Source organism: Rhinoderma darwinii, chromosome 4, assembly GCF_050947455.1.
Source record: "Rhinoderma darwinii isolate aRhiDar2 chromosome 4, aRhiDar2.hap1, whole genome shotgun sequence".
Taxonomy (NCBI): domain Eukaryota; kingdom Metazoa; phylum Chordata; class Amphibia; order Anura; family Rhinodermatidae; genus Rhinoderma; species Rhinoderma darwinii.
In genome coordinates, this window is record NC_134690.1 from 8,322,473 (window position 1) to 8,334,114 (window position 11,642).

Sequence of the window (11,642 nt, forward strand, 5' to 3'; positions counted from 1 at the left end):
GAGTCGTCAGCCAAACTAGTGCAGACATTTTTGATAATTTATTTGAATGCAGAAATTCTGTGAAGAAAACCACGCCCACTAGCCACGCCTGCTAGCCACGCCCACGAGATCAACCGTGCCCCCAAAAGACACACTTACCAATCTGCCTCAATCCGTCTTCATAACCAAAGTGTCCCTGTAAAAAATGTCCAAATGTTGGCAACATGACGTAACACGTGATTCCACTGATCCATAGTCCGATTCTGATGCTCACGTGCCAATTGTAGGCAGTTTCGGCAGTGGACAGGGGTCAGCAGGGGGCGCTCTGACCGGTCTGCAGCTACACAGCCTCATATACAGCGAGCTGCAATGTTCTGCGTGTCCTGACATCTTTCTATCACAGTCAGCAGTAACTATCAGTAATTTGTGGTACAGCAAATCTTCTGTAGGATCAGACCAGACGGGCTCGCCTCCCCTCCCCCGCACATTATATAGACCTGAGAGTCCATGACCTTCTCACCGGTCTTTCTTACTTGGAGCACTTGTGGGTGGTACTAAAACACCCCACCAGGCCGGGCACACCCCGCCGGGCCCGACACACCCCCGCCGGGCCCGACACACCCCCGCCGGTCGTTCTGGAGATGATCTGACCCGGTCGTCTACACATCACAGTTTGGCGCTTGTCACAGTCACTCAGATCTTTACACTTCTCCAATTTTTCTGCTTCCAACATCAACTTCAAGAACAGACTCATTATGACTTGGGCTGTTGCTAACCCTCCGCATTCCCCCAACAGCAGTGTACAGACAGCCCCGGGGTCATTTCTAGGTCCCCAGAGCTGACTTTAAAACAGTGGCCCGGTGACCCAAAGGGGAGAGCGCTTTGATCATGCTGCGATCACTATAACTGCTCTGATCAAAGGGTTAAACAGCCAGGATTGGAGGAACCTCCGTTCCTGGACGTTTTAACACTTTGATCTCTGCGGCATGATCAGTGACCTTCCCATTTGATTATTGGGGGAGCCGGATCTAAGCGGTAATTAGACCCGAGCAGGACTGATCTACAGCGCTGTAAAGGCCATTATTAAGGGGTTAAACACATCATTATTTTTGTTTATACTTTATTTAAAAAAATCAAGAATAATAAAAAGTTTTTTTCCCGGCCTCCTTCAGATCAGCAGTTTGGACCAGTCCATTATTGAGGTTCCCCCCCCCCCGCTGCCGTCCCGCTCTCCCCCACAGACGGTGTCGTGCTCAGCTGTCTCTGTGGAGGCTTCTTTCGTGGACCCGCAGGTTGGACCTCTGGTGGAAGCTCTTGTCGCAGTGCTTGCACTTGTACGGCCTCTCCCCCGTGTGCGTCCTCTGATGATCCTTCAGGTTGGACTTTTTCCGGAAGTGCTTCCCGCAGGTGGAGCATTGGTAGGGCTTCTCCCCGGTGTGGATTCTCTGGTGCCGGGCGAAGCAGGAGTTGTCCCGGAAGCTCTTGTCGCACTGGCGGCACTTGTAGGGCCTCTCTCCCGTGTGCGTGCGCAGGTGGATCTTGAGGTGGGACCTGCGGATGAAGCTCTTGTCGCAGTGGCTGCACTTGTAGGGCCGCTCCCCCGTGTGCGTCCTCATGTGCATCTGGAAGCTGGAGTTGTTGCAGAACGTCTTCCCGCACACGCTGCAGATGATGAAGGTCTGCCCCCGCTGGTGGAAGCCGATAGGACAGGCCTCAGCCGCCGGGTGTTCGTCAGGGAACGTTTTACCCGTGAAGCTGCCCTCCGTCAGGAACCGCGGCGCCTCCTTCTCTTTGGGTTCAGTCTGTTTGTTTAGATCGGAGTCATGTAAAGCGACCACAGACTTGACGGGCCGGGCGATCCCCTTCCGTCTCCGATCCCTGCAGGTCTGCTCGGGGGCTCCGGTTGTCCGGTTCGTACATGGCGGTCTGGTTTTATTCACTGACCACTCGCTGTTGGTTTCTGATACAAAAAGTGGAAAAAAATAAAAATATTCACTAGAAGTTAAAATACACTCTAGTCACATCCAGAGCTGCAAAAACAATCCTACTGGGTGCAGGACAAACCCCTGACAGCCGAGTACTTAAATCCCACTGAGCCCCGCTGAATTGCATTTCAAGAGATGTAGCGTTTCCTAGAAAAGATACCGGGTACCGGCACGTTTCACACTGCGCTGTTACAGGGCTCGCTCAGTACAGCCACTGAACCAGAAGGGGGCGCAGTAAGAGAAAAGAAAAAGAGCATAACGGGATGCAGCTTTGGTTGTGAATGGAGTAGAATGATATAAAACAGAATACAATGGATTATCTTCTCTGCACCGTCATCATATCCACACAGCACTGCTACATACACTACACCGAGGCTGAATCTAGAATGTGATCATAGAGTCTGCTGTCGGCTTACCAAGAAAGTCTCCACCGCCGCCACCTCCGACCTCCTCCTTAACTGCCAGAGAGTTATGGGAGTCAAGCGCAGGACCTGCGGGGCAGAGAGAGAAAGGGGGCACATGGGGGGTGAAGACTGCTCATGTGGTACATAGAGAAAGGGGGCACATAGGGGGGGTGTATAAATACTTCTAGGTACTTCTAAGGGGGGGTCAGAGATAGTGGGTGCACATATGGTGGGTGGGATGGACTATAACACGCCCCGGAGTCCGTGCACGGCATGCTGGGAGTGGGGGCGGGTACCTGGGCTTGAGGTTTGGCTCCGGTCCTGGCACGTGTTGGCCACGCCCGCCTCAGAGAGATCTTCTTCCTGCTTAATCGTGGGCAGGAAATCTGTCAGAACGATACAGAATGCAGGTGTTACCAGGGGCCCCGTCCTGGAGCTCGAGAGCTAACAGGAAGGCAGCAGCTCCGCTCACCTGGCTCAGTCTTTATAACCCACTGCTCAGAATCCTCCTCCTCCTCCTCATTGGCCCCGGGCCCCTGATAATTTATCCGCAACATGATATCCGGCCCCAACCCTGCAAAGTCCAAGACACAAATATAAAGAGATGGAGACACAAGAGAGCTGATAACAGAGAGCAACGGAAGACAACGAGCTGGTGAGAAGTCTTCACTCTGTGGAGTTTGTACCGGGCAGTCTGGGGCTTCCTGGACTTATCAGCAGGGGTTCTGTGGGCAGGGAAACCACGACTTCTCAGCGCTGTGCAGGGTCCCTGTCCCTAGGAGGGTCATTCTATGAGAGGCCCGGGGATCACAACCTCCCGCAGAGGGGGCCCCTGGTTGGCTTTGAACTCTGGCACCCAACCGCGAGCACCACGTGCCGGGACCTTACTGCTGAAAGTGTCCTGTCCTCTATGGGGTCTTTATATGTCATACAGTGGGGGTCTTCCAATCAGGAGCCATTTATTACCCAGGGCAGCCCTCACCAGTCCTGTCTCATGGCTGTAATAGCGATTCTAGGGGAAAATACACAAGGTGCAGGTGGTGCAGTACACACAGGGACCACAAGGGGACAGTGCAGGCGCTCCCACAGGTTATACTGGTGTGACCTGACCAATCTGCTGCCTCCCTTCTCACAGTCACAGCTGCAAACCCCCCCCCCCCCCCCCTTTCTCACTATTTCTGAAGTTTACAAGCAACAAACATGGAGGAGTGACGGCTACCTTCCGGAGAGTGACCGCGCCGGCTGCTTTCCTCCGCGCCCATAATTCGGAACAGGACATCCGAGTTCTCAATGCGATAGCCTGAGAAGACAAACCGCATGGTCAGGGGGGGAGGAGTCGAAATCTGCAAGCTACAGACTAGAATAGCACACCGCCACCTCCGCTGCTGGGGAACTACAACTCCCAGCATGCCCCAACAGCCGCAGAAAACCGGGCCTTCAAACCCTCATAATTCAGAATAGAACGGTCTGACAGCCCAAAAATAATCAATCGTCGTAAACTGTAATGCAATAACTAATGCGGATTATTTAGGCCTCGTGCACACTAACGTGGTTTTGAGACCGCAATTCCCCCGAAAATCCACGGCCGAATTGCGGCCCCATTCCTTTCTATGGGCCCATGCCCAGGCCGACCCGAAAATCACGGCCGTGCGGATGAGGCCTTAGTGGAAATAGTCGGAAACGAGATTTAATGGCGACCGTCACTGGATGAAGAGGTCTTATCTGACGGACGGAAATCTTCTCCATCCATCAGACGTGTATTAGACATTCCACTCTAGTGAAAAACAACATGGCCGTGACTGTAGCGTGTAATGGGTATCGATCTGTTACGCTAAAGATGGCGTACGGAAAGAAAAAGGTCAGCGTAAAAGACACCGCCATACGTGGCAATCAGAGGGGGGTGATGACATGACGAATAGTTCATGTTCCCCATCATCTACAGCCATACAGGGACGGGAGGAGAATCACAGCTCCTCCTCCTGTCCCTGCAGGATGCCAGCACATCCCTCCTCTGCTCCTCCACACAGGCTGAAGTGAGAACTACAAACATGTGCATCTCCCGCTTCAGCTTGCTCTAACAAAGGCCAGGCCACAGCTTTCCAGCCAGCCCCGGATCACAGCCGGTAGTAGCCGGGGAGTACCTGACACGTCGTGTCTACTGAAGTGCCTCCCTGCCGGACGGATGAGATTGGTCCTTGGCAGGAAAAGAGTTAAAGGGGAACGCAACCCTGACTTTTCTGATGCTACCACTAGTGGGGTGTAGGAACATTTTCAGGGGTTCAGTTGCTTTAAGTTTACTCCTTACATCACCTGTGTGTGAAGTTCCCCTTTAAATAAAGTCTCTAGTGTCAAACATGCAACCGTTGCTCTAGTAAGGGATGGGCTATAAAAGCAGCGATCTGATTGGTTGCAGAAGAAAACTGTCTCTGGACGACACCGACCTAGATGGAGCAGCACGGTGTGGATGTCGCGCATCACCTTCCCGTACAGATCTCGCCGCCACTCCTCCAGGACGTCCCACTCCTCCTCCGAGAACGAGGCGGCCACATCAGCGAACGACACCGCGGCCTGGAGAGGAAGAGAGACGCCCAATGATCCTCATCATGAACACTCCTGCCGGACTCCGGGTCACCACACATTGTGTCAATAAAGTTTATTGATGTGAACACAACAGAAATAAGCCCCGCCCTGTTATCCCGCTGCAGGGTGACCTACCCGCTCAGGCGCGTTCATCTTCACTGCCCTCTTGTGGTCAGAATGGAGAATACAGGACAAAGTCCGGGCGGCTGACAGCTCCACCTGGTGGACAGAGAGGAACGACAGCTCAGCTGTAATGAGGGCGTCACATGTATTATTACCCAATGGCGGTCGTCACAGTCCTCGTCATTCCCCGCGCTCGCGTCTTAATGGCGGAAAATGTGCCTGGCAGAAGCTTCCAGAAATAATCGAGTCATAGCGAGATTAATCCCAAGGGCCGCCATCGCCATAGGACCGCGGCCCTGTCACTGACGGTCAGCCATGTTACCGTTTCAGGCGCACAAACGTATTACAGGGCCGGGGCCACGGGTGACAACGGCAGAACTGCGACCAGGTCACGTGACGTTTATAGTAAAATATGAAACCGTATGACCGGTCACGTGACAAAACCACGTTTAAGAAAATACGACAAGAGTTAAGCGTGCCATTAAACGACGCCTCGTGATTTACTGACGCAGACGCCGCACCGCAGTCAGGTGACATGAGATTCAGTATATGGGACGTTACTTACAGCGCCCCCTACTGGTCACATGATCACATCCTGGAGCCACGTGCCCCTTACAGCTAACAGTACCGCCGTACACTAGAATATGGTCAACCCCACAATGCAGCGCGGCACCCGGACACGTCCCAGCTCTCACCGGTCACCTCCGCTTCTTCTCTAAGCAACACAGCGACGGACGGGTCACTGCGCAGGCGCCAGTCACTCGCGCAGGTGCCGTAAACTCGGTGATCACGTGGTTCATGAGTGTCCGCGGATCAGGCGGCGGCCATTTTGCGGTGGTCCGGTGTATATAGGAGACGCGTAGTGAGATCGCAGCGGAGCCATGTTGTTGTAGCCTGACAGTATGTAAGCCCTCATCGGCACCCCGTGACGTCACTTCCGGCAGAGGCTCCGGGCTGTAGACAGCTGGCGAGGTCATCTTTTCACAGAACTCCGGCGGTGACGTCACCCTGTGTTAATACTGGGCCATGACGTCACCAGTCAGCTGCTAACACCGGGAGGTGAGCGATGATGACGTCACATGTCTGTAGTTATCACCCGTAAGCCCTTAAGTACTACACATAACTACACCTCTTAACATCTTCATGTACTAATCACTGTCATCAGCATGTGCGCATCACTACACCTCCCATCATCTCCATAATGTATCACTACACCTCCCAACATCCCCATGTCCACATCACTACACTCCTCATCCTGTTGCCATCACTACACCTCTCATCATCCGCCTCTGCCGGCGTCACTGTGTCTTGCTTTCCTGTAGGGTCCCTGATATCAGGGGGACATGGAGCTGGAAGACGTCTCTGACGTGGTAAGTGTTACATCTCCCACAATGCAGCGCAGCAGACAGTGGAGACATGATGAGATGTCCTGTCCGGGGCCCCGTCACTAACCGCCCCTCCCCCATCCTCAGGGTCCAGTCACATTTGAGGACGTGGCGGTGCATTTCTCGGCGGGGGAGTGGCAGTGGCTGCAGGACTGGCAGAAGGAGCTGTACCGGACGGTGATGAGGGACAACTACGAGACCGTGTCATGGCTGGGGGACGTGCGGCAGACAGGTGAGGAAACCTGACAGCTCATTGGTCAGATCAGGGGGGTGGAGCTATCATTGTGCCTCTCCTGAGCTGGTGTCTCATTGGTCAGATGTGGGGTGGGCGGAGTTAGTGAATGACCTATCACTGTGCCTCTCCTCCTGAGCTGTGGTCAGATGTGGGGTGGGTGGAGTTAGTGAATTACCTATCATTGTGCCTCTCCTCCTGAGCTGGTGTCTCATTGGTCAGATGTGGGGTGGGTGGAGTTAGTGAATAACCTATCACTGTGCCTCTCCTCCTGAGCTGTGGTCAGATGTGGGGTGGGTGGAGTTAGTGAATTACCTATCATTGTGCCTCTCCTCCTGAGCTGGTGTCTCATTGGTCAGATGTGGGGTGGGTGGAGTTAGTGAATAACCTATCGTTGTGCCTCTCCTCCTGAGCTGGTGTCTCATTGGTCAGATGTGGGGTGGGTGGAGTTAGTGAATAACCTATCATTGTGCCTCTCCTCCTGAGCTGTGTTCCCATTGGTTGTGATGAGGTTTTCTGGACCTTTCATTGGTTGAGGTTGTGATAAGCTCCACCCCTGCGGGATCGTCAGTTTTGGTGACGGGACATTACCGGTTGTCATTTCAGGTTTCCCGCCACAGAGATGCGACGTCCTGCTGGTCCGAGGCGCCAGGAGATCGCCGTCTTTCATCAATCAGGAGCGCGGTAAGTGGTGGGGGTGTCGTGTAGGTGGCGGGATCATGGCGTGCTGGGGCTCCACCGTCACCGCAATGTTTCACAAAGTTACAGACGACTCCCGATAATGGCGAGAAATCAAAGCACGCCGCAAATCTGGAGACCGTCCGACAACGTCTTCCCCATAGTGGCACCTGAGGGGTGAGCGGCCGGAATAAGAGGGGTGAGACATTGGGAGGGGTGACAATCAGTTGCCATGACAACCCTCTGTGCTTGATGATTAAGGCTGGATAGTAGAGCCCAGATCACATCATCTCCCCCCCCCCCCCCGGCCGCTCGCACCACGATTGCTCCGTGACTAAAGAAAATGGAGGAAAAAAATTCATAAACTTTTTTTAACCCCTTGGAGACGCGGCCAATGTGAGTTTTTTTTATTTTTGTTTTTTCTCGCCTCTTTGTTTTTCCGTCTATATCGCCACACGAGGGCTGGTTGTTTTTTTGCGGGGTAAGTCGTCGTTTTTCCATTTTTCCGTTCATTTAGCGATGTGAGGGCGTAGTTTTTGCGCGGCGAGCTGTCGTTTTCACCATTTTGGGGTAGATGCGACTTGTTGTTCCATTTTTTTTTAAGGGTAAAGGTGACCAAAAAACAGCAATTTGCGTGTTTTATATATTTTTACGTCATTCACCGTGCGGGTTATACAGCGCTATATTGTGATAGTTCGGACTTTTACGGACGCGGCTATACCGGTTATGGAAAAAAAAACCTGTAACTGTTTTTTTACTTTTTTTATTAGTCCCCCCTCGGGGACTTGAACATGCGATCGTTGGATCGCTTGCATGATATACTGTAATACTCACGTATTGCAGTATATCGTGATATGGACAGTCTCCTTTGAAGCCCTGCTGGAGGCAAAGATCTCAGAGCTGGGGGCCCTCGTCAGGCCCCCAGGTTGCCATGACAACAGTCGTCACCGGCCGCTTGCCTGGCGGTAGGGGGGTGACGGCGTGTTTGAGGGGGTGTCCACCTGATTCTGACAACTTTAATGCCGCGGCATTTAAGGTGTTAAACGGGCGGAATCAAAGTGGTGTTTGATTCCGCCCGTTGGAGTGGGGTGTCGGCTGTATGACACGGCCGTCACCCGCTGAGCATCTCAGGAATGGTACGTCGGATGTCGCCAAGGGGTTAAAATATAAAGTTAAAAAAAAATATGCCTTTTTCCATTTTTCACCCAAAAATATGTAAGAAATAAAAAAATGCTAATGAATTGGTGTCGCTGTATCTTTAAAAGTCTGAAGTAGGGAAATGTCTCCGTATTTACCGCGCGGATGAACGCCGGAGGTAAAAAGATGGACGATGCCGGAATCGCTGCTTGTGTGGTCTCTTCACTTCCCCCCAAAAATTTATTAAGAAGTGATGAAAAAAACGTAGGGCACCAATATAAAGCAGCGCTCGTCCTGCAAAAATCAAACCCCCCTCCCCCCCCCACACACGGCTCCATCCACGAAAAAATAAAAAAGTTGCGGCGGTCAGGAAATGGCGGCACAAATCAAACTTTACTTTTTTTTAAAAAATTTAATTCGTTTTTATATTTTTAAAGTAGTAAAAAGATAAAAAACAACCTAAATTTGGTGTCCCCGTAATTGAGTCGACCCCCAGAACAAAGTTACCGCGTCGATATTACTGCGATACATGAAACGGTGCCATGAAAAACGACATCCCGTCCCGCAAATAACAAGCCCCCGCACCGCCACCTCCAGGGAAAAATAAAAAGTTACAACTCCCGGAAGGAAAAAACGAAAATTGTCTAAAAGTAAAAAAAAAAAAGTTTGTAATAAACGTTGTGTTTTAATTTCTCCCCATTTTCAAGAACTTTGCTTGCTCTCAGTGAATGAAAACATTCATTGTTTACATCCAAAGGCTGAAAACCCATCCTGTTCTAGTCCTGCTCACACAGCTGAGGGTTTGTTACAATGTATCAGCCTAGTTCAGAGCTATCTGCCTGGACACAGGACAGAGATTTGTACTTTTGCTGTGTTTAGCTCACAGGCTATTGTCTACACTGATACATTGTAACAACCCCTCAGCTGTGTGTGCAGGACTAGTAAAAAAAAAAGAGAAACGATATGTGAGGCGGGGCCGGTCCCCTTTAATGTCGGCCCACGCGAGTTTGGATTTAGGCTTTGAGTCCCGAAGATCTCACCTTGTGGTCTCCTCCACCCTCCCTGGTCCTCACTTGTGCCTCTTCTTGTAGATTCCACATCTATGGAGTCCATCAGAACAGTCATCGTAAAGGAAGAATCCGCTTCTCCTCCACCCGTATCCCATGATCCTCACCGTAACAGGAAGAGAAGACGACTACGAGGGCGGTCCTGCCTGGCGGTCACCGAGCGCCTCAAACCGGTCAAGAAAGAAGAATCCGATGATTGGCTGAACCTCCCCTCATTGGTTGGCACCTCGTCCCTGCTCCGCAGCCTAGACGCCTCGTCCCAGAACAAGATCTTCATGAAACGAAAGTCGGCGTCCGTGCTGCTGGGAGGTTACCGTAAGCAGCGCCAATCGGACTCCGCCTTCCCCTGTAACGTCTGCAAGAAAACCTTCCCCAGCCGCTATCGTCTCCGGATACACTCTCGTGTTCATACCGGGGAGAAGCCATATATATGCCGTGACTGTGGTAAGGGCTTCTCCCGCTCAGACTACCTGAAGTCTCACCGCCGGCTACACACCGAGGAGAATCCATACAAGTGCCCCGATTGCGACAAAGGTTTCCAAGATAAAGTGACCATGAGGAAGCACCTGAGGGTCCAACACAACCGGCTGGACCGAAGGCTGAAGGAGGTGAGACGCCTCCTGCAGCCGGACGCCGTTGTCCGTCTCCCTCCCCCCAAAAAGCTGCACATGTGCGACGTGTGCAAGAAAGGCTTCAGCAAATCCTACAACCTCAAAGTCCACCGGAGAATCCACACGGGAGAGAAGCCCTACCAGTGTCCCAAGTGCGACAAGTGCTTCTCCCAGAACATCCGGCTGAAGATCCACAAGACCACGCACGAGGAGTGGGCACACGAAGCCGGCCGATTCAGGAGAGCCAAGCCTGCCGCTCCCCCCGAGAGGATCCACAAGTGTCACGTCTGCGAGAAGAGTTTCGGCAAGTCCTACACCCTCAAAGTCCATCTGAGGATCCACACTGGGGAGAAACCCTACCAGTGCCAGGAATGCCAGAAATGCTTCTCCAAGAACAACCTGCTGACCGTCCACAAGAGGATCCACAGTGGAGAGAGACCTTATCAATGCGTCGAGTGTCCCAAGAGCTTCAGCGTCATCTCGCACCTCCGCGTCCACCGGAGGACCCACACGGGAGAGCGGCCGTACAAGTGCACAGAGTGCTCCAAAAGCTTCAGCGACTATTCCTCCATGGTGCGGCACACGAGGGTGCACTCAGGTGCCAAGCCGTACCTCTGCACTATCTGCAACAAGAGTTTCCGGGAGAAGTCCCACCTGACGGTCCACAAGCGTACCCACACCGGCGAGCGGCCTTACAAGTGCGACGAATGCAACCGGGCCTTCAGCGACTGCTCCTCTTACGTAGAACACCGCAGGAACCACAGTGGCGCCAGGCCGTACAAGTGCGAGGTCTGTGACAAGAGCTTCACTAAGGCCTACACCCTGAAGATCCACAACCGCATCCACACCGGGGAGAGACCCTACAAATGTAACCGGTGTCCCAGGAGCTACAGCATCAAGTATCATCTGAAGGTGCACGAGAAGACCCACGACATGGGCAAACGTGTCGGTGCCGCCCCCCTGAGAGCAAGGACAATATTAGTGGAGTAGCCGGCCATACAAGAGATAGTCAAGATGGCGGCCATGTGCCCACGCGGCGCGGCTCCCGTAATGCATGTCTATAATATTTGTCAGAAACTTTCTTTATTTATTTTTAATAAATAGATTCAGCTCTTACATTGTGGTGTACATGAGCCGCAGACCCACAACGTGGCGCCGGACGCTACCGCAGGGGCCGGGCTACGTCGAGGAGGTGTTAAGTCAGCACACCGAGCATATTCCACCCACAGAAAGGTTTTACTTACCCCAGATCAGAAGCTGGAGCCTTGAAACAAGGTTGTCAGGCCTCAGCCTAGTCGCAGGATCAGCTGCTGGAGCATGGGAACAAGGTTGTCAGGCTGCAGTCTAGTCCTACGATCAGCAGCTGGAGCATGTGAAAATAGTTGTCAGGCCTCAGCCTAGTTCCAGGATCAGCAGCTGGAGCATGGGAACAAGGTTGTCAGGCCTCAGCCTAAATCCTGT

The 11,642-nt window shown here is 52.6% G+C and overlaps 2 protein-coding genes across 4 annotated transcripts; one reads left to right on the forward strand and one right to left on the reverse strand.

Moving 5' to 3' along the window:
• Positions 1-1,082: 1,082 nt before the first annotated feature.
• LOC142759007 (zinc finger protein 212-like) lies at positions 1,083-6,664 on the reverse strand. 3 transcript variants are annotated; one of them, XM_075860797.1, is made up of 8 exons: positions 6,345-6,664; positions 5,084-5,167; positions 4,810-4,936; positions 3,588-3,668; positions 2,841-2,942; positions 2,665-2,754; positions 2,381-2,455; positions 1,083-1,939 (listed from the first exon to the last, which is right to left on the reverse strand). In XM_075860797.1, the coding sequence occupies exons 2-8, from the start codon at positions 5,099-5,101 to the stop codon at positions 1,233-1,235; spliced, it is 1,200 nt and encodes a 399-aa protein (XP_075716912.1). In that variant the 5' UTR covers positions 5,102-5,167; positions 6,345-6,664; the 3' UTR covers positions 1,083-1,232. The 3 variants fall into 3 exon arrangements, with proteins under 3 accessions (XP_075716912.1, XP_075716909.1, XP_075716911.1); XM_075860794.1 differs by lacking the exon at positions 6,345-6,664 and adding an exon at positions 5,767-5,871; XM_075860796.1 differs by lacking the exon at positions 6,345-6,664 and adding an exon at positions 5,637-5,756.
• Positions 6,001-11,297, forward strand: LOC142759004 (uncharacterized). Its single transcript, XM_075860789.1, has 5 exons — positions 6,001-6,130; positions 6,394-6,441; positions 6,544-6,688; positions 7,295-7,372; positions 9,595-11,297. Exons 2-5 carry the CDS (start codon positions 6,415-6,417, stop codon positions 11,169-11,171), a joined length of 1,827 nt encoding a protein of 608 aa, XP_075716904.1. The 5' UTR covers positions 6,001-6,130; positions 6,394-6,414; the 3' UTR covers positions 11,172-11,297.
• The last annotated feature ends 345 nt before the right edge of the window (positions 11,298-11,642 follow it).